This window comes from Harpia harpyja, chromosome Z (genome assembly GCF_026419915.1).
Source record: "Harpia harpyja isolate bHarHar1 chromosome Z, bHarHar1 primary haplotype, whole genome shotgun sequence".
Taxonomy (NCBI): Eukaryota; Metazoa; Chordata; class Aves; order Accipitriformes; family Accipitridae; genus Harpia; species Harpia harpyja.
Window position 1 is genome coordinate 116,046,405 of NC_068969.1, and position 27,516 is coordinate 116,073,920.

At 36.6% G+C, this 27,516-nt stretch overlaps 1 protein-coding gene across 8 annotated transcripts in view; it reads left to right on the forward strand.

The window, feature by feature from the left end:
- The window catches only part of WDR7 (WD repeat domain 7), a 150,310-nt gene that overhangs the window by 32,755 nt on the left and 90,039 nt on the right, over positions 1-27,516 (forward strand). For 6 of the 8 annotated variants that reach the window (XM_052778149.1, XM_052778148.1, XM_052778146.1 and 3 more), the window contains 8 exons: positions 478-673; positions 1,873-2,087; positions 8,230-8,999; positions 9,593-9,681; positions 13,454-13,543; positions 15,558-15,676; positions 17,287-17,410; positions 24,588-24,701. In XM_052778149.1, coding sequence (XP_052634109.1) covers positions 478-673; positions 1,873-2,087; positions 8,230-8,999; positions 9,593-9,681; positions 13,454-13,543; positions 15,558-15,676; positions 17,287-17,410; positions 24,588-24,701 — 1,717 coding nt within the window. The remainder of the gene's footprint in view (positions 1-477; positions 674-1,872; positions 2,088-8,229; positions 9,000-9,592; positions 9,682-13,453; positions 13,544-15,557; positions 15,677-17,286; positions 17,411-24,587; positions 24,702-27,516) is intronic. The other 2 variants (XM_052778145.1, XM_052778150.1) reach the window with 1 other exon arrangement.

Below are 27,516 nucleotides of genomic sequence, written 5' to 3' on the forward strand. Positions count from 1 at the left end.
TTTATGATGTACAGCATTAACAGTGTGAGAGGATTTCCACAACATGGAAGCAGTCTTTCCCCTGAAGGTGTTTGCGAATGTGACGGCCAAGCATTCCCTAACACTTAGCCCATGGGTTTTAAAGGCAATTTTGTCTTTTGTAACTTGGATGAGTAGGTAGAATTTAATGAACAAAATGACATCGATTTACTTGAAAACTATGGTTTCTCTTCTTTTGCTTGACAAAACAGGTTCTAATACCTGTTTGTTCTTTGATATGCAAGAGGTTGTCTTCAAGAGAATTTCTGCAGGGGAAATACTCTTTCTGGTGACCTCAGTGAGTTTAGCCATAGACTTACGTGCCTGGTTTTTGTTTATAAAATAGGTTGTTGATCACCATGCTTGGCCCACTGAAGAAGAGATTATTAAATGCAAACTCTCTGCGTTATGATTAAGATTTCTTTACTTTTTTTTTTTCTTTTTTTTTTCTTTTATTAGGCAAGAGTCCAGCACTGTATTTGCTCTGTTGCCAGTGATCACTCAGTTGGTCTTCTGAGTCTGCGGGAGAAAAAATGCATCATGCTGGCATCCCGTCACCTTTTCCCTATTCAAGTAATAAAATGGAGGCCTTCCGATGACTATTTGGTGGTAGGATGTTCAGATGGGTCTGTGTACGTCTGGCAAATGGATACTGGTACGGTTAAGATCAAAGATGTTGATTAAACAATTTTTTTATATATATATATACATATATATATGTATTTGATTATAGTTCTGTGTAACTTGCATCTGAGAGAAGAGTTAAAATTTTTTTGCACATTTATATTTGGAAACTTAGCACTCCACATATTCACAAAATTTTTAGATTGTATAAGCTTTTGTTAAATACATATTTTAGTATTTGGAATAACTCATTTAGTTTTGGACAAGTATAGCTTGCTGTGGCTATCATACCCTTAAATGTTCTCCTAGTTATCTTTAGAGAGACCAGTTAAAGTGCTGGCTGCGCATGTAGTGTTCTCTCAGTTTATTAGTGACCGTGGTTCCTCAGCAATTTTCTTCAAAGCTTGGTGTAGAAGTGCAGTACCTTGCATCTACAATAGTTTCCTCATCTGTAGAGTGAAGACAGTGTTTGTCTTGGGTTTTGTATTGTTTGTTTTATTGTTTGCTGTGGGGTTTTTTGGTTGGTTTGTGGGTTTTTTTGGTTGTTTTTTTTTTTGTTAAAGGGACTAACACTTAGTTTAGAAGAAACTAAAAATGAGCCTTAACAGAATGGGCAACAACGCATAAAATAAAAACAGCTTTGTTCTAGAAAGTTTTGTGATATTTGACAGGGAATAAGTGACGAAAAAATGCATCAAAATATACGCAGTATGTAATTACCATTTAACTCCTTAACTCACTTAAGAAAAAACCAACAAACCTGCAATAATGTCTGAATATTATTTTCAGCTTATTGTGAAAACTAGATGAGAATTGGTTTTTATTGAAGCTCTAGGAGGCAAAGAGGAACCTGAAATCCATTGTGGAAAATTTAATCCACACAGGTAGTTGGGTGGGAGAGGGAATTCAAAATGTTTGAAAACAGCCTCCCACTAAAAATGTTGAGCAATTGCAGTCATCACTGTCTGGTCAGCACAGAATCACATTGTGGGTTTTTTAAACTTGTCTTGGTTTTTGTTTATTCCTTGCACACTTCAGCTTCATGGAAATTTAGGGAAATTCCATCCCTTTAGGAATGTTAGTTCTACAAATAGCTGTTAACACAACAGAAAGTTTATGCATTGCATCCTGTGGCATAAATTATCTTTGCCCATTGTTGGTTGTACTTGTGATATTTTGGACATTCTGAATTGTTTCTGCTTAAACTCATGCTTTTCAAAATATTTGCAGGTGCACTGGACAGGTGTGTGATGGGAATAACAGCAGTGGAAATCCTGAATGCCTGTGATGAGGCAGTCCCAGCGGCTGTGGACTCCCTGAGCCATCCTGCCGTCAACCTGAAGCAGGCCATGACTAGGCGTAGTCTGGCTGCTCTGAAAAACGTGGCGCATCAGAAACTACAGACTCTTGCCACTAACCTACTTGCTTCCGAAGCGTCTGACAAGGTAAGTCGTGTTTCAATTCGTCTATTTTTAATGCAGTACCTGAAACATTTATTTCCATAAATAATTGAATAAAATATGGGAAGTCTTCATCGTTGTAACTGAAAGGTTCTTACTCAAAGCTCTCTGAAATTTTAGCAGAAAGACCTGAACTAGCTTTACCTGGCCTTGGGTCAGTCCTAAGAGTTCACTTTCCTTGAACAAAAAATACCAGCCTTCTTCAGCATCATTGTGCACCTTCCAATGCAGATGGTGTTATCTAGAGTTACATTTTAAAAACACATTTCGTTTATGTTTGTTCTGTTTTGTGCTTTCAGTGGTAGTGGTTTTCCTTGCTGGAGTCTAACACTTTTAAACTTCCTCTTCCCTGTCTATAACTCTGTACTGCTTTCACTGTCTTTTTCTCTAGGTTCAGTAAGAACAGAGGTTATGCACCAAATAAATTTCTCTCTTTCTAGATAGGTAGTAATATGTTTTTAATATCACCCAACACAATCCCTTCCATATCTCTCTGGATGTGTTCCCCAATTTATGTTACTGTTTATGATGTTACCTCCTATTTCAGTATGCATTCTACTGGGTTTTTTTCAGGTTGAGTTTATTTAAAACCTGGATTTAGCAGCATTTCATAAAATCTGGAATATTTGCTCAATTGTATACATTCTGTTAATTTGTAGTATTGATGGGCAGACAAGGAACCAGCCTGTGATCCATATCCATCAGAAGCAAATCTCACCCTTTTCAGTTTGTGCGAACTTTGAGGAACGGAATCAGCATTAATCTAGTTTTTTCTGTCTTCCCCCCATATTGGACATGCTTTATACATTCCTGCAGATCTTGCTAATGGTGAAGCTAGAGCTTGATTTTATTTCGGTTTGGTAGTTGTTGCTGTGTGACAGTTCAGAAAAAGTATTATTGAAATATATGTACAAATAGATATGAATGGAGCCAAAGTAACTTAAATGCTGAAAATTCATTACGGTTTGAGAAAGATCTTAAGTGTTTAATGCTAGAAGATATTAATGGGCTTACTTGATTCCTAAATATTTCAATGCTTAATGTTTAAGAACTTTTTAAATTATGTTTTATGATTTAGGTGATGAATTAAAATGGAACTATCTGTAGTAACTTGTTAAAAGCATTCATTAACTTTTCCTGAGTACGGTATGTCCATGTATAGGGAGAGCGTGTGAGCCATGGCATGTTTACATGTGTTCATTTAGACACAAAACTTTACAATTTATATGGATGTTACTGAGTATAACAACAGGCTACTTACCAATCTGAGCAATAAGTAAATGCTTGTATTAAGAATTCTGGTAAGCAGATCTTTCTGATAAGAGTCGTTCAAGTGTTAGAGCAATAGCTGGATGGTGAGCCTGCACATTGATCTCTGGAGTCAGGATGATTTTCCTCCATACTGGTTATTATTGCAGAAGCTGGAAGCACCATAAATATTTTGAGATGTGGGGAAGTTCCTTTTTTAACAGCTAGTAATGAGCTCTTTTCTGAATTGATATCTCGCAATGAGAAGTAACTTGGATTTCAAATTATATGAAGAGTAGGAAAGCTAGTACAGTGAACGAAATTTTAAGGAACTTCAGTATGGAGGATAGAATGGTGCAAGAGTTAGTTCTGAATATCCTTGTAATTTTAATGTGCCTAATTATTATTCAGTCTGATGGATTTGGACTGACCATTTTGAAAACTAACAGGCAGCTAACAGCATCACATCGCAGAGTTGGTAGAGATGGAACAAAAAAGCAAAAGTGAATTTCAGAAACGGGCTTAACTATCGATGATAGTTTAGCTGGTGGGCTCAATAGCATGTCAGTGTAGATTGTCAGAGGAGAGCTTGAAGGAAGAACTTTCTCTTGGGCTTTGCATCATGCATTTTTGTTTTAGCCAAATACAGAGAAAAGGTAAGTCCTGACCTTGTGAGGATTTTATGAACTTTGTCACAGAAGGAATATGACCCCTGACTTTTACATTTTTATCTTTCTGTTAAAGATTAATAGAAGGAAGTGCAAAATTATCTTGAAGGAAACTGGGAAAAATATCCTTAGAGTCACGTATTAGAGAAATACAGAAGAGGCTTTCCTTGCCCTGAGCAACGTGCTCTAGTGGATCCTGCTTTGAGCAGGGTGTTGGATTGGAGGATCACCAACCTTAGCGATTCTGTGCTTGTGTCCTGCTTACATTTGCTCTTATTGGTGATTCCAATGTGCTACTATTCATCATAACTTTCTTCCTAATAAAGACCTATCAGAGTAGACAGGTATTAAATTAGTTTAGTCTGTCAATGCCATTCAAAAATGTTACCCGAGTCCAAACAAAAAGAGCTTGTATTTTTGCTTTTGTTTTCCTTTTCGTTAATGCAGGCTGCCCAGGTTCTGTTAGTCTGGGCTGTGACCGGCAGAGAGCAGCAGAGCTCTGCTCCCAGCAGCACACTGGCTTGGCTTTTGTCACTTCTTTCTTTATATTGCCTTCTTCTGTTATATTCTGTTTGGAAAAGAAATGTCACTTAGAGCATTCCTTAGAACACCACCATCATGCTTCTACAAATACATGTGTGCTCAGACTTGTGTGCTGGTATCCCTGCTGCATCGAGTATGACTGTTCACATACGTAAGTATGAATGTTGCACTTGTACGTGCTGTGCGAATGTACGTGTTTTATGTGCAGGTTCCTCACATCTAATGAAGGTGTTGCTACCTACAATGGCACGATACATAGCACAGCCAAATGTGTTCTATGCCAAAGGTCAATGATGATTAATAGCTAAAATATTTTTATTATATTGTTGCTTTTAATTTTACCATTGTGACCATTACCAGAGACCATTTAATAAAAAGTTCCCTACATTACATTCTGAGAAAATAACTAGATGTTTTTAAATAAATAAGGAATATGTGAATAACTCCATGCATTGTAGAACATAATTTGCAGCTATTATTTATTGACATCTAAGTATTTCTATTCTGGTTTCAATTAGCCATTATTTGCTTCTCATGGCAAATTTATTTAATAAGCATAGTTTATTCATTCTCCAAGTTGACCACAGGGAAAGGAGCAGAATTTGGCTATTTGCTCTAGCGCTGATTGTGTTAGGCCCTGGCTGTTTGTCTGGCACGGTGAGCTAGCCTGCGCTGCAGCTCCTCCAAGAATATAAGAACAGGGAGTGAGGAGGTTGGTCTGTGTTTAACTTTTCTTTCATAATCCCTGTGACCAAATACGAGTTTTCCTTCTGGTAGTGCCTTAACTTCATTACATAAGTGAAATGAATTTTAATTTGAGGAAAGACGGAAATTAAACATTATTTGATTCTAGCGGAATAGCAGATAGTATTGAAGATTTTGCCAGGTCTACATTTCATTGTTGGAGAGTCTTTTGATATGTTTTGAATATTGCTCTGTGTGTGTGTGTGCGCGCGCGTGCGCTTTTGGTATCTGGTTTGTTTGTTACAAAATGAGTGTGTTGGAATAATGTAAAATATTTATGTGTATTTGTTGAGAATCATCCTCTGAAAGTGAGCAAGAATTAGTGAGAGCAGCAAGCAAACCAATAATTGTACTTGCTCTTCTCTGCTTCAATACCATATAGTAAAATATATGTAGGTATTTGTTCTAACTAAGCAAAATATTAGCAGCCTTAAGAGTCTGCAAATTAAATAAATTATTAGTGTGGTAGAAAAATGAAGATTACAATATCAAATAAGATTAACATAGTGGATTGTTTTAGATAAATACACTTTGTGCATATTATGTTTAGACACGATTAAAGGAGCAGTTTCTTACTCTATTTTTTCCCCTGGGCCTCTTGCTGTGAAACAGTCAAGGGGAGAGGTTATTCTTGAGTTGCTCCAAAGCAGCAGTCAGAAATAAATTGCGAGGAAGCTGTGGCTGGATCATCAGCTGTGCTTGATGGCAGGTCAGGGTAGCAGAGCCTCTTTTGGACCCATCGGTTTCCAAATGTAAAGCTAATGTAAAACTTTGGAATGGTCAGTTTTTCCTCTGAAAATTTTTTTGCTGTAAAAAGCAATCTTACATTCTTCCAGGATATACAGTAACTAACAGCCATAGAAAAAGCAGAGTGCTTTACGACACACAAATCTGTGTGAATGAGAACCTTGAGAATTAAAATAATATGCTTATTTCAAAGTCAGGTTCATACACTGGAACAATAATTGAACGTGATGGGGTGGATATTATATTCTTTCATGCCAACAGCATTTTGGGGGTCTTAACAGCTATAATGGAAAAGGAATATATAAAAATTACTTCAGTTTTCAAACACGTGCTATGAAACTTGTACAAAACTTAAAGCAGCCAAGTAGTTGTAGGACTAGAAATGCTTACTGTCTTGAAAAAAGTCCTTGAGAGACAATAAATGGTACATAGGCATGTCCAGTTTTCCAATTATAAGTAGAATATACATTTGTTTCTGTGATTCATAGTGATAAGCACATTTGTTAGTGTTCAGAAGTAGAATCAAAAGGGTTGAAAAATGCAAGACAATGGGTAAATTATAAAGAAATAATGTAGTTTTATAACTCAGCAGATTTTCGGTGGTGAGCACTCCTATGACCCAGGGTATTTAAGGCTTCGTAAGATGTGCACATTGCTTCACATCAGTGAACAAAGGAAGCAATATATCAGGATGTATATAGAATACGGTAAAAACCTATTACGAATTAGTGTAAATATACATAGGATGTTCAAATTTTTGCATGATATATAGAGTGTATGATGGTTATTTGTATAGTCTGTATATATTTATAGTGTATGTGTGTGTATATATATATGCATACATAAATATATATACAGTGTATATATGAAAACTGCAAGCCTTATTAATTTCTAAATAACTGTCCTGCTGTAAAATGTGCTTTTGTGCTTTAAAAAAAGACAACAGAGAATGGAAATTTTAGAGACTACCAAACTGAAAGTTTGTAGAAATGTTAAGGCTGTTGAGTTATAGATGAGAAAAGACATAGGAGCCTTGACTGTATCACTTTTATTGGTGATATATTAAGAACTTTTGGGTTAATTCTAGTTTCAGTAAAGGTTGATGTTTTCTGAACAAACCATTCGGCCTATATCAGTTGTGGGGAAAAAGTACCATTTCTCCTGCAGCCATTCTTAGACTTGTGTAGGGTAATTATTTTTATGTATTCCCTTAGACTTAGCTGTCAACTGAGCACAGGGTTTAACTTCTGCAGTGACTAGTACAAGCATCAAGAATACTTCTTCATCACCAAACTTAGTCACTGCTTCTCCTGTAGGTTTTTCTTGCGATGACTTTGTAATTCTGTGCATCTAACATGAATATTCAACCTTGTGTCTTTCAAGCTGCTAATTAAATTGTAAAAGAGGAGAAATAATATTTTACTTAATTTGAACAGGGTTTATTTCTGTTAAAAGATTCTCTTTTTTGCCTGTTTGAGGAAACTAACTACTTGAGCATAATTTTGTGTTGGTTATGGAGAGAATAAAGTTATCACAATGCTTAAAAACTTCTGTTAATGTTCTTTTGTCCAATGTCCTTTGACTTTTTTCAGCTTTTATCCCATAGCATTTTAATTTTCTTTTCTTTTCCTTTCCCCTCCACCTTGGGAGGAAGGGAAGGAGGAAGTAGAGGGACTTCAGTGGAATGAACAAGTGACACACATAATGCATATCTGGACGAATTTATTAGTAGCTTATTTTCAATGGCATAAATTGATGCTATACTTCAGTATCCAAATAGGAAATATTTAATGTGTTTTAAGTTTAAGAACAAAATATTGAAATCTTATTGTTTGTTGGAGTATAACTATTATCTTTTGGAATTCATGAGAAAGAAATGTGAACTTCTGTCTTAGAGAGTTCTATTTATCTGATAAACTTCTGCAAGTGAAATTTCTGTATTTTAGGAGTGTAACACTTGATCACAAGTCTGACGTTTCTGACACTGTGAAAAGTGCTGTGAAATTCTTCACTGATATTTTTATAATATTTATCATAACATGTTTTATACCCATGTGAGTTTGCAAACTTTGATCATCCACAGCTTCCTTAATTTGTGAATTAACTTTATGAAAAGTGTTAAGAAAGTAATCCAAATGAAATTTTAAATTTTTTTTTCTTTTTTTTTCTTTGTTCAGGGGAATTTACCTAAATATTCACATAACTCCCTGATGGTTCAAGCTATAAAGACTAACTTAACAGATCCAGATATACATGTGCTCTTCTTTGATGTAGAAGCCCTGATCATTCAGCTACTGACTGAGGAGGCCTCCAGACCCAACACCGCACTCATTTCTCCAGAGAATTTACAGAAAGCCTCTGGCGGGTCTGACAAAGGAGGCTCCTTTTTGACTGGCAAACGAGCAGCTGTCCTCTTCCAGCAGGTCAAGGAAACAATCAAAGAGAATATAAAAGAGCATCTTCTTGATGATGAAGATGAGGATGAAGAATTGATACGACAGAGAAGAGAAGATGGTGACCCAGAATATCGCTCTAGCAAATCTAAACCATTAACTTTATTAGAATATAATCTAACCATGGACACAGCAAAGCTGTTTATGTCCTGTCTTCATGCCTGGGGCCTGAATTCTGTTCTAGATGAGCTTTGCCTTGATCGTCTTGGGATGCTTAAGCCACACTGTTCAGTGTCCTTTGGCCTCCTGTCTAGAGGAGGCCACATGTCTCTGATGCTTCCTGGCTATAATCAGCCTGTAGGCAAACCGTCGTATGATAGTGTGGAGTTAGGAAGGAAAATGTCCATTACAGAAGGGCTCGGAAAGGGGACGTACGGTGTATCACGTGCTGTCACCACTCAGCATCTCCTGTCTGTTATCTCACTGGCCAACACACTGATGAGTATGACCAATGCAACTTTTATCGGAGACCACATGAAGAAAGGTCCGACCAGGTATGGCAAATACTCACTTGGACTTGTGATAACTTTCTTTCAGAGTCTCTATTTTAATACAGCATTTCATTTTGTTTCATTTTACTGTGGGGTTTGATGTATTAAATGGCTATGAAAACCTTTGGTACCTAGATGGAACTGAGTGTATTTTTTTTCTTTCTTGAATGTAGGTTTGGTTTTTTCTTTTTACGCCAAGATAACTATATTGCTTTGAATGGAGTTACGTAACTTACAATGTTAATAGAACATGGAGTTGTATTAACATATGTGCTGGTAGGTCTGAGAGGCTATTTCTGTCCTCCTTTTTAGTGCTTATTGTTTTTAAAGAGTTTTTATAATGAGTAGGTCAAATTCTAAATAAATCAAAACATACAGATTAACTTTTTATTACCAAAAAATAAGCTTACCTAGGAAATGTAACTGAGATTTTTTTTTTCTGTCAAACTGACTGGTTTTTATAGGGTTGCTTTTCAAAGTTTGTTTAGTCACAGTATCTTTAGCAAATAATCTTTTTTTTTTTTTTTTTTTCCCTTTCTCCCTCGCCCTTCCACTATGCTCATTTTTACCCCCCTTCATGTATATTTTGTGTTTAGGCCACCTAGGCCAGGCACTCCTGAGATGTCAAAAGTGAAGGCACCCCCTTCAATTTCAAGTCATGCAGCCCAAGGACAAATTAAGCAAGGTAAATATCACTTGCTTTGGAACAATTTGATATGTCATTTCAGCTCTTGACACTGAAGTTACCACCTTACTATCAAGTGATTTGCGAGCTTCTATGTGGGAGGAAAAAGTAGTGTAATATTCTAGACAAAAATTTTAATGACTAAGACCTTTCTAAGAATCAATATAAGATGCTGGTACTGTCACAAAGTCATTCCCTGACAATGAATTTCTGCATATTTTAAGTGGTCCCAAACATATTGGTGTTGAGGTGATAGTAAGAGGCTTAAAGTCTGTAGCTACGGCCTATACAGACTAATACAAAAATGTTTATGTATGTTATAAACTAAAGCATAAAGGTAAACACATCTAAGTAGTATGTATACATTTCCTCTCCTTGGTATGGAGGAGGAAAAAATTATTTTAACACTACTTCTACTGCTGTTGCTATTTTCATCACTTGCAGTTATGAAAGATGGCGGTGGATGATACTGAAGGATCTTTTAATAGCCTGCATTTTGTCTTTCCTTTCATAAGTACAATGGTTAAGTACAGGAAGTAAAACAACATGTGATGTAAAAGAAGGATGTACACAAGATTAGACATGACTTTTCTACTGGAGTAGAGTGGAGCAGGGACTAGATACTCCTCCGGGCAGCAGGAGCACACAGAAACAGTCCTGCTGGGACTGGAGAGAGAGAGGAGGAGGAGGAGGAGGCACCTTCCTGTTGCTCTTTAAATTAGAGCTGCTGTTTGATGGGGCAAGTGAGCTACTCTTCTTAATGCCAGAAATACAGTAAATGTAAACCACCACGTGATGTGGCCAGTTCTGACTTGAGCTCAGAACTAAGGAGCAAGTGAACTGTTGGGAAGAGTGTGGGGCGACTCTTGGGGCGGCAGCTGGTGCGGGCTCGTGGGGAGCGAAGGCAGCGCAGTACGGCTGCGGTGCCCAAAAGAGGAGGGGCAGGATTTACCCACTGGGATAACAGGAATAAAATCCCCATGGGACCAGTTGAAGGCTGTTTATGGCTTGAGGGGAATGTATATGTGTAACCTTTGTCATACATGTTTTGTTGTATGATAAAACAAAGAGGAAGGGTGTACACATCATTGCTCTTTTTACAGTTCTTTGGGATTTTTGTGGATGTGAGCCTAGCTGCATGCATATACTGGAGGGCAAAAGAGGAAAGGTTTTTCTTTTTTTCCATAATGTGTTTATTGGTTTGGGTTTTTTTTAAACTAATCTATAAAGCATATAGCCCTCAGGACTTATTAAAATTTACTTTGAGAATGGCAATTATCTCTTATTTTTAACTTTTACCTGTTAACTATTAAAACTCTGTCTTTTCAAGCTATATGAATACAGAGAAACTTGCGGTATATAAAATCATTGTATTTTGCAGAATACAAATACTTTGTCATTGTGGTATTTACCGCAGTGTACAATCTTTAAAGATGTACATTAAAGATATATGGACATATTTAAAAAAATGTTTAACTGTGGAACTGCTCTTGTATTAGAGAGCTAGTAAGCACAGCAGGAAACTTATACATCAACTGTTTGATTTTCTTCAGTCACATGCAAAAAAGGGGGATGTTTGTGTCTGAGGAGGAAGCTTGCCCATCAGCAACATTTGTGTGTATTTATTCTTTTCCTAAATGTAAATATTAACTTACTGAGATCTTTGGAAAGGGAAAATCAGTTTCAGGAGTGGTATTGGTCAAGCTTTTTTCATGATCATGAAACATATGCTACATAAATAGAGAAGTAGCAGTCAGTAACAAAAAACAGAATTAAAAAAATTGGGGCTCTTGTCTCGACATGTGGGGCTTTTTTGATTTTGTTTTTTTGGTGGGTGGTTGGTTTTCTTTTTTTTCCCCCAACCATTTACTTTTCTTCTTTGAAAGATAATTATTTGAAAGATCAGGATTTCTCAGAGATGGTGTCTATATGGCAAATTCAATGCGAGGAAAAAACATATTCGTCACAGAGATGGTCTGTGTCTGTGTCTTGGTTTTAAAGATATAGTTCCATTATGGTTTTTCTTTCCTGAAAGACAACTATGTGATTTTTTTTTTTCCTTTGAAATAGCTTTGCTAATTTTGAGGATAGACATGCTTTAGTTACCCAGTGGAAAAATTTATAACTTCATGAGAAACAATTGATAAAAATGAAATTCTGTGTGCTGTCAAAAATAGAGAAAAATACTCCTGTTCCTAAATTGCTATCTCTTTCTGTGTCTGGTGGCATGTCTCGCATGCTCTTGGGGGAAAATTATTTTGTTTCTAAGTGGTACTCTTGGGTCATAAGTTTCCTCAATGTCTTACCTTTACATCCAATTGTACGCTACTTGCAGTATCTTGCTACTCATATATTTCTAGCGCTATTATTCTTAAAAATCAGTTAGAGATACAATTAATGCATTTTGACATGCTTGATTTCCATCAATTTGACCTGTATTTGTCCTGAGATGAGCACAGCTCTGTGCTACTCAGCCACTGGTCCATTACAGTCATTGTTGTAATTACTGATGTTGGAGGAGAGCGAACAACTACAACAAAATAAGGCAAAAAAGAAGCTTCAGCGTAAGACTTAAGTTTCAGTATGGGGTGGTTTTGTGGTTTTTTTACAGTCTTTTTCGTAAAATGAATAGCTTTTTTTATACATCTACTGAAAGTAGGTTTTGCTGTCATGAAGTGATTTACACTAGTTATCCTGTCACTGTACACGTGCCATCATGATGCATTTGTGTGAAAAGTATGGAAAAAGTAGTTTTGATGCAGATGTCCCATGGTGACAAAAGAAGTTCACTGCATGAAAAGCAAACAGACCATTCAGAAGACAATGCTTAATCGGTTCAGGAGCTTGAACCCATTGTTGTTCTGCAACGGAATAAGAGAGGAGGATTAATTTGAAGATGCTTGTGCATGACATATGGTAATTTCTCTATAGGAAGGAAGTGTCAGATAGTAACCTCTAAATCTCCACGTTGACCTCGGGTTGTAGCATGTGTATGCCATAAGGTCTGCGCATCTTTTCATGTGATAATACTAAGTCGTGAGGCATTAGTGGACGTACAATGTTTAGAACTGCTTTTAAATTACGTTTGCACCAAGAAATGATGGAGTTTACAAAATAAATGTCACAGATACTGTTTTGAGTAACATGCTTGAACTGTGCTCGTCTGTAGTTGCTTGCCTGTAGTCTTACTCTGTAAGCTTTGTACGCTTCTGCTTTAGATTTTTAGTCCTTTCTTTGGTATAGGCTTAAAATTATTTGAATGGAGACACATTTAAAATGAACCTATATTAAAACTAACCATCAGTAATACATTCTGTGACATTTTAGAGTGACAGATGGGGCAGCCCAGGTTTAAAAGGGGTTATTTCTAGGGGTTTTTAATGAGTAGTGCAAATTCCAAATCTATCTAAATATGGGAAAAGCACAAGAAGCAGCAGCAAAACTCCTGTTTGTAAAATTCATAGTCAACTGTGCTGTCAAACCAAATGTAGTATCTAAAGACATGTTTGTAATTGCTTTATTTACAGGTACTTTTGTCTTTTCAAAACATGCAAGTTTCTGTTAGTGTATCTGTGTTTCTCTGCAGTTGCATGTCTTCCTCTCACTGGCATTGCACTTCTTGTAAAACCTAGAGTTTTTTTTTAAGTTGAATATTATCACAGTTTCTTCCAGTTTTGTTTTTCATTCTTCAGTGATACTAATCTGTTTTTCAGAAGCTGCTCTCCTCACTTTCCTATTTTTTTTTCTCTTTATTTCTTCTTTCCTCTGCAAGTTGCTCCTGCTGTTTCTTCTAGCACTGAAGCTGGTCACTCTGGCTCTGACACTGCTCCTACTTTACATACCTGTTTCTTAGTCAATGAAGGTATTCTTTTCTCACTTTTCTATCTATTTGTCTTTTACTTTCAACTAATGTCCCTTATCATTGTTATGACATGACTTTAATTTGATCTGCATAGGAATTTTTCTTTGTAAAAAAGACAGGCAATGAGGGTTTTTGTATATTTTGCCATTAATGCTGGTAGAGGGTAAGCAGATCCTGTTTGTGTGTCTTGGACTGTCTGTAAGTTCAGTTCTCAACTAGTGTATCAAAGATGGTATTTCGGATCTTGTTTGGGTTTGCTGTTGTCTTTTGCAAAAAATCTCAGCCCTTTTTTAAGTAGGGAAAATACATGTGCCTTTACCCTTTGGTACTGTATGAAGGAGAGAAGCCGCAACACGTGTGGTGCGTTCCATGCGGGTGCTGTGTCCCATCTCGGCTGCGTGTGTGAGTGCCGCTTCTCGGTACGAAGGGTCAGCCCCATCTAGAGCTTCAGGCGGACCTGCTGGGATGAGCATGGGATAGGATAGGTCTTGCACTCCCGAGGTGAATGAGCACCAACGCTCTGTAGTCCACGTTACAAATTGAAGGACCACAAATTTAATGCTCCTTTTAAAATGAAACAAACAAAATCAGTTTCATGTCATTCAAATTTTATTTTTGGTGCTTATGAAAACTGTTTATTTAAACTACTTGGGTTTTGTGTTGGGGATTATTTTTTTCTAATAAATATTTATCCACATTATGAAGAATGTCTTTCTGCCAAAAAGATTGGCACAACAAACAAACAAAAACCCCTTTTATGCCTGTCAGCAAGTTGCTTTAAATCAGAATTTTTATGCCCTTATTACTAAGCTATAAATTCCTACTTTCATGCATCTCAAGTATTAGAAACAGTGCTCTCTTTAATTGGAAATTCCTCTTTTAAATCCATTTTTCTTTAAGGAAAATTGACATAATGATTTCTTTTCTTGTAGCACCATGAAGAGCTTTATTAGTTAAAATATTTAGATTTTTGTGCTCAGTATTGGTGACAATCTAAAAATATAGATCTGTATGCTCACCTGAATTATTTCTCCAGTTTCTCAAGTCAATGTAGAGCATAATACTAGAATAGTATTTTGCATAGAGTACTTTACGAGCATTTTTAAAAGTTATGTTGTTTGAGCTTGATAATGCTTATCTTTGCTGGTTTTAACTATGTAACGTTGCAGGCTTGCAGTATGAATGCACCTGAGGTAAGCATGTTGAAGTAAGATTTAGATGGAAAGATAAGGATAGCAAACATGCACTTACACATATTTGCATACCTTTTAAAACAGGACAGAATATGTACTCTTTCTAGTGGTAATTCATATGCTAAGTTTTCTGTAATTGAATTAAATCACACTTGCATGTAGGACATAAAATATCATGATAAGTAATACTAATTATAGTTTGAATAGGGCTTCTAAATCTTGAACTCAGAACTACAGCTTATGCTTTTGCAAAAAATTGGCCATAATATTTTAGGGACTTCTTTTTTGTTTTGTATGTATGTTGAGTATATTCTTGAGGCTGCAAGTTTAAAATCCAAGCATGTGACTAGACACTGAAGTCTTTTTGAGAGGGGCTGGGGAGGAAGAGGGATGTTTATGTTTAATCAGGACTGATTTGAGGCAGTCTTCTGCTGATATCTAGTTTGACCCTTGCATGTGTTTGAGATCTCACCACCTAGTTCACGAGGCATGATTTATGCCTGGAAGAGCTCATTCCTGTCTGATACAGAAAGCACGTGCACTGTACAACGTGCCCTGAGGTCAGCTGGGATCAGTAAAGACAGGGTGCAGCCCATGATGGGGTGAGCCTCAGGTTCCCACAGCAGAAGAAACAATTCTGTTGTTCTGCTGCAGAACTGGTTCTATTATTTTTTTTCTTCTCCCTCTTTGTCCCACCTTCTCCTGAAGATCTACTGTGTACCAGGCCAGTGGCCAATGTAAATTTACTTGATGGCATTTTGAACTTAAAATTGCTTTGGTGTTTATTATGTTTACCTTCCTGTTGTGATGTGTTTTAACAGGGTGGAGCCAGCTCGCTGCTATGCACTGTGTAATGCTCCCTGACCTGTTGGGACTGGATAAATTCAGACCTCCTCTTCTGGAGATGCTGGCTCGCAGGTGGCAGGATCGATGCTTGGAGGTGATTTCAGTAGTAATTTTGTACTCCTAGGTTTTTTGGTCTTTACGTTGTCTTTTACTGATCACGTTTTCCCTTAATATAAAAAAAAGAATTCTTTTCTGACACAAGTTCCCGCAGTTGTTATTTATTTCAGATTCAGTAAGTTAATTTTCCAGTTAACCTGTCAAAATGTGGAATAAAGTGATCGCATGTATGTATATATATTTATTTATTTAACCTTCTGGATGCTGTACATATGGGGTTTTTTAAAAGAAATTATTGGATTAAAAACTTTCATGATATCATTAAGAATCTTATTAGGATTAAAAAAAACCCTACCCTATATTTTTCAAGAGACTGCTGAGTTGGTCTATTTTTTTGGAGCATGTATACAGTAGCCAGTAAATGGTTTGTCACCCAGCTGTTTGATAAATGACTAGTGGGCCTTAACACTACACCTGTGCTGGTGTGGCAAAAAAATCTGTTGACTGTGCAGCTTTCCAAGTGGGAAAGGAGTGACAGAGCTGGGTTGTAGACTGTAGGTCCTCAGCGGTCCTGTAACTTAATTGGGAATATGGTTTTTTTGCTACCTGATTGCCTGTTCTTTTGCTAGATAGGATATACTGTGAGGTGGTTTCCTGAGAGGGTAATTACTTTGAAACTCATTAAAATTTGTAAGCAACAGTAGTCCAGTTAACTGGGTATCCTAAGGTGTCAGGATAGTGTATTTATATTCTGTCCACAATTTTTTATTTTACCTTGATCAAATCATGTGTGTGTTAAATCTTTTAGACCAAAAATAATGTGTGTATTTATGATTGTGCATTTATGAACTCTTCAGGTGGAACAAGGGATGTTAATGGGGGACAAGTAGTACAAGATAGTATTTTGTATTTATTGGTGTAAAAACTCCGATTTTTTTTTTTTTTTTTTTTTTAAACTTTGGGAAACTTTTTATGTATTTTTTCCTCTGCTTTCATTGCTCAGTCTTCTGTAATATGTAGTAAATGAGTAAATATCATGTGAAAAAATATTTTTAAGTGTTTTTTTGTTTTGTTTTGCTTTTATATTGCAACATTCATGACATTTAGAAAACTTTGTTCATTGCACATTTGGAACTTTGGACCCAGCTTTGGAAATACTGTAGAGAGGGGTGATCACAAATTGCTTCCAGAAAACTAGAATTTTGGTGGCCTTTCAATGCATCAGCGCAAACATAAGGTTCAGCCTTATTTCCTTGAGCGAGAAACCTGTCTTCCCGTTCACTTTACGGAATGGGACACAGCCTCAGTCAGTCTTGCTGTCTGTGCTGAGAAAGGCATGCCGTGGAGGCCGGGAGGAGGTGGGACAGTTGTTTGGCTTATGCACTGCACTCATGCCGGGGACTGAGTTGTGACGTTCATCCCCTAGTTTTCTTGTGAGGCAGCACATCTTCGCTGTGTCCTGGGCATGTCCTATTCGTGGTTATTTTGCTTCTGTGTTTATGGTGGAGAGGGGTGGGAAAAAATGAAGGTCTTCTAAAAGTTTAGTTTACTTTTCTGCAGATATTTTTTCTTTCATTCTTGCTAAATTATATTGAAAGCATACTGACAAATGTTTGAGTTTGTACGATATTCCTGTTGGCTTTACAGGTAAGAGAAGCTGCCCAGGCCTTATTGCTAGCAGAACTGAGAAGAATCGAGCAGGCAGGTCGGAAAGAAACCATTGATGCGTGGGCTCCTTATTTACCACAGTACATTGACAGCGTTATATCACGTAAGTAATGCTGTATTAAACCTGAAAATAACTTGGTTGCTAGATAAAACAAAAAAAAGGCATTTTGTACACAAAATTATGAACAATGCTACCAATCTAGGGGAAAATTCTAAGGGAAAAATCTGGTTATATAGAAAAGTTTCTTGAACTTTTCAAAGTAATTTCACAATCATGAAATCACATAAGGTCACTAGTGCTGATGAAGTAAATTGAACACTTCAGTACATCTCGTTGGGATGGGAGTGTCTTTTGCAAAGGCTGTCCCTGCTGCTGAGGGGCTAGGCTGTAGTTCGGAGTTTTCAGGAAAGAAAGCTGCTATAAAAAGGGCTGATAAAATTACAAGGTACTGGTGGTAAACCACTGATGTTCCTTTTCAAAGAATGTATAATTAGATTATAGGAATTGTTATAAAGGGATCCTTAGGCATCCCAAGAGTATGAAAGGATTCTGAAAGGAGCTAATACAGGGTTGTGCAGCATATGTCCATCAGAGTCTGTTAAATATTTGATGCAACTCCTACCCAGTTGGGTGTTCAAAGCCATTGGTTACCAAGTGCTGCAAGGAGATACTGGGTAAAGATTATTCTCCAAATAAATTAAATAGCTACTGACCACTATCTAATCTGTTGCATTTTTCTCCAAAATACCTATTTACATTTTATTCATTGTTATTAAAGCAGAGGTTGTACAGACTCTTAAGAGTATATTCTTGGAAGATCTGTGAGCATCACGAGATACACCATTCAGTTATCCATCTAGAAACTTGCCTTACAGAATAATGTCCAGACACATCTGCCGTATATAACAAACCAGTAAAAATTTATATCTTCATGAATGAGAATGTTTGCTTTCAAGTCATACGTGCTCATCTTTCTTAAAATGAGATTCTTTTTCCACTGAAGAATGTAGTTTCTATTCAGAGAAAGATCTATATTAAATACCAATTGATTTTTGAGAGATGTGTAATAATCTTATTAAATCTAAATTGAATGCATAAATTACATGGAACACAGTACTTTAAAGTGATGTTGAGAATTTGTTGTTAAGACTAAGCTGTTGTTAATTACAGCCTTCAGCCATGTAGCATTTGCCTTATTACTGGGCTGTTGTTGCACAGTTAGACGTGCAGCCAAGCTGTGAATAGTAAGTGAAAGTATGTTGTATGTACATGTGAAAGAGCCTTGATTCATACTGATAGATATTTGTGCCATTTTGTATGTTAGGATGTACTTTTTAATTGATCTCCTTATGAGGTCAGTTTGTAGAATACAGCCCTTTACTCTGAGGAGTAGCTGCTATAGAAACTGTTGATGACTAATTTCTTTTCTCTGGAATGATACTGAATGACCTTGTTGGGTGCGAAGTTATGGACATAATTGTCTTGGTGAAGTGTATATAAACCACTCTGTAGTGCTTTCTTCAGCCAGTTGACTATTTCCAAAAAAGGAATTTCTTTTTAATATACTTGAAAACAACCAGTAATTCATATTAGTTTCAATAATTCGCTATTTCCAGTACTGCTCATTACTTAAACAATTACATTTGAAAGTTTTAGAGAAGAGTATGCTGTTCTATTTTACATTTGTGTCAGTTGGAAGCATAATATTTTCTTCTGCCTCTTGTGCTTACGTTTGTGTTCATGTTAGAAGCATGGCATGCATTTTTATAGCAATAGTCAGGAACTGACTCATTTAAGAAAAAACTTGAGTATTTTGTATGCATTTAATTCAAGTATGTATACAGTATTTTGGCCTCTGCTAGTCATTAGGAAATCAAAGCATACAATTTGTTTTCACACTAAATTAGGATGTGCTTATCTATCAGAAAAAGAAAGTTTTAAGACACAGGAAGAAAATGTAAAATAGATCAGCTAAGCATGGCTGAATGAATGACTTGAATGTAAATGTTCAATATTGTGAAAGCAAAACAGGTTATGACTAGCAAATTGGAATTAATTTTTTATGCTAACAGTGTTGAAAACTATGAATGACAGGGCTGAGAAGGCATTTAATAGTGTTGTTGTCTGTATGAACGTACACAAAAATGCTGACACTCTGAAGAAGAGTAATAATTAGGGTATCAGAAAGGAGAAACAAAATAAGGAGCTACAAATGTTGCTGTTGTGGGTAAAGAGCAAAGTGTATATATTACTAACATTGTAAGACATAATTTAAAAATGACATGTTTTTTAAAGGTCTGGGGAGGAATTGAAGGGGATAAGAATTATTTAGGATGGCCAAAATGGATGCAATGGACTTCTGAAAAGTATAGTTTTATGCTAGAAAGGTAAGGAGAAGAAATATGAAAGATGAAGAAATATTGCTTTGATTCCTTCATTCTCCACTCCTCCCGATTTTGCCTCTTGATATAGCGGCATAAATTATTATCAGCGTGTTTTTGTGTCCAGCATATGTTATTGCTCTGCAATAGTTCTTATATGTGTGATGTAGAAACAGTGCTTCTCTTGCACATTAACAGGTTTGTTTTAATTAAAACAAGTGGTAATCACTAATAGAAGCTTGCTGCTGATATAAGATACTTTGTCATATGCATTTAATTGGCTCTTGAATGTATCAAGTGTGTAGTACTAGCAAACGGAGATGAAATCTTTTCCCCATTTGTATATTCGCTGCTCAGATCCAATAGCAATTCTGGGACATGACCTTACTTGTACAGATCAAGCAACTGGCATGTCTCCCAGCGTTTTGATAGAATGTGTTCAGGGGACTTGAAAGACAGGCAAACTTGCACAGGGTTATCTCTTAATAATCTTTTAACTGATGCAAGAGAGATTACTGTCCCCCTGTAGATGGCAGGGTGAAGGAGCAGGGAGAAAGCCAAGCAGATCTTATTTTCTCTTGTGGGTCTGCCCGCACACCACCACCTTGTGCTGCGGGGACCACCTCAAATGGGCCCTTTACACTGTCACGGCTCTGAGCAGCTCGCTTACAGCTGCCTGAATGGCTTCTGCGTCGCACGATTTGCAGTTCAGGTGTTCAGACACATTAGGCTTCGTTTCACAGCACCTTGTAGGGGGAACAATAAATCTTTGTTTTATTTGGGCCTTCAAATCCAAAATTGGCATGTCAGCTTGTTGACCCCGCATCAAATGGGAATGGATGTATAAGTGATGCTATGAATTAAACCTATGAGAGATGTTGCAGGTGTTGGTATTTTTCAGGCTCCCACAGGGAGGAAAACAGTTAAGCTTTCAAGGCTTCATCTTGTATCTCCCAAGATTATGTCATGCGACTGTAAATATTTGCCATAGCGTTGTCTGCTCCTCATTTGCACAGCATACAATTGTTTCTGAAATGCTGCATAGTCTGTGGGGCGTTTGCCATGATGATGTGTTGTCAGGTGAAGTTCAAAAAGGGAATACTGCCTTTTTCTGCCTGCTTATTTTGAAGAGCAAGGGCTATCTTCAGTGTCAAACGGATTCTGCAAATTAAATTATCTTTTTAAAGGGATTTCTTTGCTGAATATTATGTTTCTATTTTATTTCTTTATTTATTTTACCTTGGTCAGTGTAAACGTTTTCTTAAAATGCTGAAGGCATCGTTTCAGGGCTCTGTGCAGTGGGACGCCTGAAAGCTCTTGGTGGTGGGTCTGTCCACCAAGCCCTGGAGGGACAGATATATTTTTAAATATGTGATGTTACTGCAGATACAAAAATGGCTCCTATGGCTTTAATGGAAAGCAAAAGGTTATCTTGCCCCGGCCTTTGTGTGCATGTGGGATGCGGCTGAAGCCAGCAGACAGGCAGCCCGCGCGGGGCGGCTGGGAGCTGCCCGGGATCGATCGGAGCGGTGTGGAGTGAATTAATGCGAGGCAGGCAGGCTGCCTGTCATGGGCTGCCAGGATGCGGGCAGTGCTGGTCAGCCTCTGCAGAAATCTGTTTTCAGTACATTCTGCCCAGAAATTAAGTATAGGCACTTCTCTTGCTTCCCATGTTGCTAAAACCCAGTTCATTCAGGTAAACATTTTTGTCAAATTACTGTTTCTTTTTAAGTGAAAATCTTAAGTGTGGCAGCACAAAATTAAAGAAATTTAAACAGATATCCTTAAATTGTGCGTCTCTAAACTGCTTCAAGTAATAATCCATGTTATCACTGGAAAGCAAAATGAATATGAAAAGTCCTATAATAATATAATGAGTATGCTGTTGTCAGCTTTTATGAATGTATTTCTACTAGACTTATATTTCTGTTAGAAAGTTTTATTTAAAGCCAGATTAATTGAGTAAAACTTAATTAAACTTCCATCGATTTAAATGAGAGTTTTTATTGAGTAAGCATAGTTTGATTGGACCCCAAAGACATTGCTGTTTATATACGTGGTTGATCATCTTACTGGTGCAAGGTTTGACTTAAAAGAGCACAAAGAAGTAAGGCGAATAATTTTGTGCTGCAACATTTTAATGTATTAAATGAATAATGAGTTTAGGATGCTGCAGTAAATAGTAAATTGTAATAATGGCATAAGTTTCTAAAACAAGTATATCTCACTTAATCTTCCAATATTTTTCGAATACGTCAGCTGGCTTATTTCTAATACATTCAGAGTTTTATGATCTTTTCACTTCTAAAACATGTTTCTGAGACATTTTTGGTGAATTATGTAGAAAAGACTCGTGTCCAGGAATACATGTTCCTTCTTACTGGATTTTCATTGAGAGGAAATGATAATGTATTGCTTGACAAATTTTGTGTGATGGCTATTTTTCTCCCCTTTTGGCTTTACCTGTTCAGTGTTTTTTGAGGAATGTTTAATCGTTCTGATTAAATAGATTTTTACTGATATTTTTATTTTAATTATATAAAATTTTAATAAACTTTTCTAAGTTTTTATACACTGTACTTAAAATCAACTCATGCAAAGTCACTTCCTTCCTTCCACTGTGTTGCAACTAGTCTCGCTAAGCTCTTTAGAAAGGTATAGCACCTCTAATATGGAAAATCAGCCTCTTTTCAGCAACTCGGGGCTAGAAAGCAGGGAAAGAGGTGAGGTAATAATTAAATAAATCAAAGGCTTTGAATTTTGTCCCAGCCTAAACTTACTGTTTAGGGACTGCTAGACCCTTGGCTTCTACCAAATTGAGTGTTCAACCACAGAAAATACTCCCTCTGAGATGAAAGCTCATCAGTCAGAGCCTTCATACTACAGTTTTTAAAAGGCATGCGAACTATTCACCCTTCTCTGGGTGTGGAAAGAAAGAATTTTAGATTATGGAAGTGGTATTTAGGGAACAGCTAGGTGCTTGCTATGCCTTCAGAGATTAGCAGCTCCTTGTACTAACTATGATGCAAAATGTAGAGCAGTGCTTAAAAAATAACCTTTTCTTTTCCCCTCAAGACACTGGCCGACTCCAGTGGGTATGCACAAATAAATAGTAGTGTTAGAAAATAATTGGTGCTTGAAGATGAAGACCAAAAAGTATTTTGGTGAAGTGGTGCTGGAATCCTGGTGTTTGTGTGGATGCTGGTGAAGACCCCACAGAGAGATGCCCATGGGCTGCAACAGCTGCACCATAACAGTGAACTCCTTATTTTTAAAAGTGTCCTGAATAAGGTTCATGTGCAATTTGTAATTGCATGTGATCTCTGTGCAATCATGCCAGCATGCTTAATGAAGTGATATGCTATTGATTTGGCAGTGTGTTCCAGTCTGGTTGTGTATTTGTTGTCACTGTTTTTTATATGTGTTGACACAATGGGAAGGGCGTTCAGAAAGTTCTTAAAAGACACTAGTTTCTTTATAAAGAGGTTATGTCAGAATAAGTTAGAAATTGCTGTCAGACAAAAGCACTGTGTTATCACAAGGTATAAGTACTTTTCTGTGAATACTTAGTATTTAAAAACAGTACTTAAAAAAGTAAAATCTGAATACCCATGAGAATGTTAATGTTTCTGAACTGATTTCAAGATGACCCAGAGTTAAATGGCTTTCAGGTGTGGATTCACAAATGTTGTTGTAGACAGCTGACAGAGATTTCCCCCCCCTTGTGATTTACTATGATACTGTCATCTTTTCATTTATCAATCGTATTCATATGTTTGGAGAAGACTAGCAAATTATTGCATGAAAACTACTGAGAACTGAAGTAATGGACATTAATGATTTCATAACATGATCTAAAAGCAGAAGAGGAGCAGCAGCAGGTAGAGTGGGCAGTTCTCCACTGCCCACTGCCAAGCCATTGCTGGTGCTTGTGTCGGTCAGCAAGAGCTGTTGGCCTTCCACAAGGCAGGGTTGTTTGCAGAGACTTAATTTCTTGTTGAAATTTGGTTGGTGCTGACAAAGGGCCATGGTCCTTTTTTTAACAGGGACTTAATGCCCCTGTGGATTGCAAACGTAATGCTGCAATCAGTAAAGCAGCAATTGCTTCATATAATAAGATTTTTGACAGTATAAGCTGACACAGAGGATGTATTGGGAGGAAAGAAATCTTATCAGGGCTTTCCCCCCCACCCTCCCCGGTCTGCTTTTTAGCTTTCCTAAAGCTCTTTGGGAAGACTATTTGTGAGACTGTACTTTTTTTACCCTTAACAAAACACTTCTTTTGATAATGCCTTGATTGAATTGTGGTAAGGCTCATATAGGGAATAATTAGTTTGTAACTGGGCAGAGTATAAACAGGTGAATTATAACTTTAATTGCGTGGTGTTATGTGGCATGATTTGGTGTTCATTGTGTAGTTTCTAATAGCAACTAACAGATGCATCCCAACCCAAATGACATGGAATAAGTCAGCTGAATTAATACACTACGAAGCTCACCTGGAAAAACAGCACTTTTTTTGTAAGACAGATGAAGTATTGAGAGGAGATGTAAAAGAAGTTCTGCTGGAACTCTGTATTTTGTGGCTAAATAAGTTGTTAGCGTGTGATATGTATATCTAATATTTTTAATGATGCTAGAAGATGGCAGAAAAAGAAGAAAATATAGAAGAGATGTTTACAGTGTGGAAAAGATTTTTAAAGGAGAGGTTTGTGAAAAGTCTGCATACAGTATGAAGGGAAACCGGAAAATAGTTGCTCTTTATTTTATCTATGTTTCATAGAGTTACATTGCATGGTTCAGAATATCAAAAGATAATTACTTTTTTTTTTTCCTGTTCTAAGGATGTTATCTACCAAAAATCACTGACTTTGTGGGTGTTTGGTTGTTTATTTCAGCTGGAGTAACCACGGAAGCCATTCAAACTGGTAGTGCAAGCCCAGATTCATTGGGAACAGAAGCAAAAGTTCAGGAAGAGGAGCATGATCTGGTTGATGATGACATCACAGCAGGTGAGCATTAATATAATGAATATGTTATTTTTTTTACATACTAGGTACCATGCAGAGGAGGTGGAACACTTTCTGCCAAATAGCCTATTTTTCATGAGAAAACAAAATACTAAGGCTGCTTATGAAGAAGTAGAAAAGAGCTGTAGACAAAAACTAAATACCTGCTTAACTGTAACTACTACAATATTATTGTGTTACTTCTGAATCATAATATATTTTTTAATGTATGTGTTTTGAGCTTTTAAGTTGGCCTGCAGCCAACATGTTTAGCTTGTGGTTCTTGAAGAATAAAGGCTTTATGTGATTCTTTATAGTTAGCCCTTAAATTATCTACCTTGGTGAAAGATCGGATGTAATGGTGCTACCCTCAGTCTGCGTGATTGAATTGTTTTCCTTGCTTGTTTGTTTGTTTTCAACAAGTAAGTGCTGCTAGTTTGTTGCACATAGAATTCAAGTGTATTTCATTTCTACAATACTTATAGCTTTTTACTGTTGCTGTAGTTCATTGTAGACTGGCAGGTAAAGTCAAGAGTTCTGGTCCGTCGAGGCATATTCTGAAATGACAGACCATACAAAAGTATGCATTTAATTATGGCAATTATCTTTTGATTCTTTTCATGGTTATTTATGCAGTGTCATAAGGAAAATACCTATATGCTCAATATCAATATCCTTGGAATTTGAATGATTACAGTATGTATTTTAGCATAGCATACTGCAGATTATAGAGCATGAAAGCTCTTTTTTTTTTTTTTTTCCTTTGGCTGAGCTTTGTATAGATTTTTGTGAAAGTCTAAAAGAAAACTAGTTATTCCTATTGACCTGAAGACAGTTAGTATGACAGATCTAGTTTTGGGTCAAGTCTCTGGTTGAAGGTGCCTGAGACAGGATTACTGCTGGTGGAAGAGGAGCCTGTCTGGAGAGGGAGCATTAACACACATTGAGGGTAAAAGGCTAACTGGAAATAGCCAAGAGGGAGGTAGATGCTGGAAATGCTTTTAGCAGCTAGGGGACGATGCAGGACTTGTCAAGAAACAACAAAGAATAGAGGATGGACCCTCAGAAAAAATAAAAATAAATTAATGAATGGGCTTGGCGTACCCTGAAACAGATTTCCCCAGCATGTACATCAGATCAGTGTTTCCTTCAGGAACATATACCATCTCTGGCTCCATGTCTGTTAGAGACCTTCTGGTTCTTTTTCTGAAGCTTTAGCAATAGCAGTATTATAAACAAGTGTGTGTTGTATCTGGGACAGCATTCTGCCCCTTCGATGTCATATGTTCTTTTCACAGGAAAGATTGAAGGTGGGATGCTTTAATGGAGTAAGTTCCAAATAATGTGCGGTTTTTTACTATGTGCTAGACTGAGTTTCGAGGTTTTTCAGAAACCTATCTGCTATGTTGTTAGAGTCTGATGGTAGTAACAATTTTATTTACAGAGAAAGTGTTTCTGTTATTAAAAGGAGTTGAATTTTAAAAAAGTATCCTGAGTAAAGATGAAATTTCAGTCTACAATTGAATACAATTAGTTTTGTGTTGGTAGAATAGGGAGGAAAAAGAATTTTGAGAGAATTTAAACTTAACCTTATCTTAAAAATATGCAGCTTCTTTCTATAGTGGTCCTATTAAGGCTAATATTTATTGATTTGACTGCACAAAGTAATGCTGGTGTGCAGTGGTCAACAGGATTTTTTCAGTTCAAATTGAGATTCACCAAATGCTTTCATTTATCCAAATAACTTTTTAAAAGGATCACTTTCACATCAGTCCTTTTAGAGATTAAAGCATTTTAGCTTAGCTGGCTGAAAAGCACTGAAGCCTGTTTCTGGAAAATACTTCAGTAATACTCTACAGTGCCTCTTAAGCATTTAAAAACACACATGCAGGAGTTATTTAGAAAATGGGGTTTATCTTCAAATGCACTGAAAATACACACACGAATAGTCTTCCAATGTAGTAGTGGTATGTATTTCTGTGCTTAATGCCTGAAAGGCTTTTCTGGGTAACGAAAAGTAGAGCAAATATTTTGCTTAAATAATTCACATGTGGACAACAGCATTTTTTCCTAGTTCAGCACAAAATCTACTGGCTTCGGTGGTTGAAATTTTGCAATTCATCATGATGGTAAATTGGCTTTTCAAAAAAATTTTTTTTTTAATTTTGTAATTTGTAATCTATTTATATTTTCCATGTAATCTTAGGCTCCAAGGTAGCATCTAAGTTTTAATTTAGAAATGCAAATACATTTTTCCAGTAAATAAAGGAAGAGCAAAATGCTTTAAGAAAAAAAAAAAAACACAACAACATAGTATCGTTACATATTTGGAAATACAGATATTTGTCATTATGTTTTAGCACAGGTGCAGCAGCATCTCTAGTGGTAGTAAAACAAGGACGTGGCTGAGCATGTAACAGGGATAAAGGGTCAAATGTCACTGGTGCTGTGAAAAAGGCAGCATTGTAGTGCATCACTACCTCTGAGAGATTTATTTACTTGCGAAGAAAATTATATCATAGCATAAATAGGCTGTCTTTAGAAATCCACTGAATTTACGGTGTGGAGCTGTTGTGGAAATTAAGAACTTAAAGGAAGTAACTTTTAGGTTGCAAAGTGTTTGCCTTTGAGCTGTGCAACATTACCTTAGTAATGGAAATAAGTAACATACTGGGGCATAATATGATACATATTCTGAATATTGTATGGATAGTTCTTATACCTAATCAACAGAAACTTCTAGCAAGTTTAGAATTAATTTAGTTCTAATTAATTCCCAAGGTAACTGTAGATGTTTCCAGACTTTCACGAATGTCCT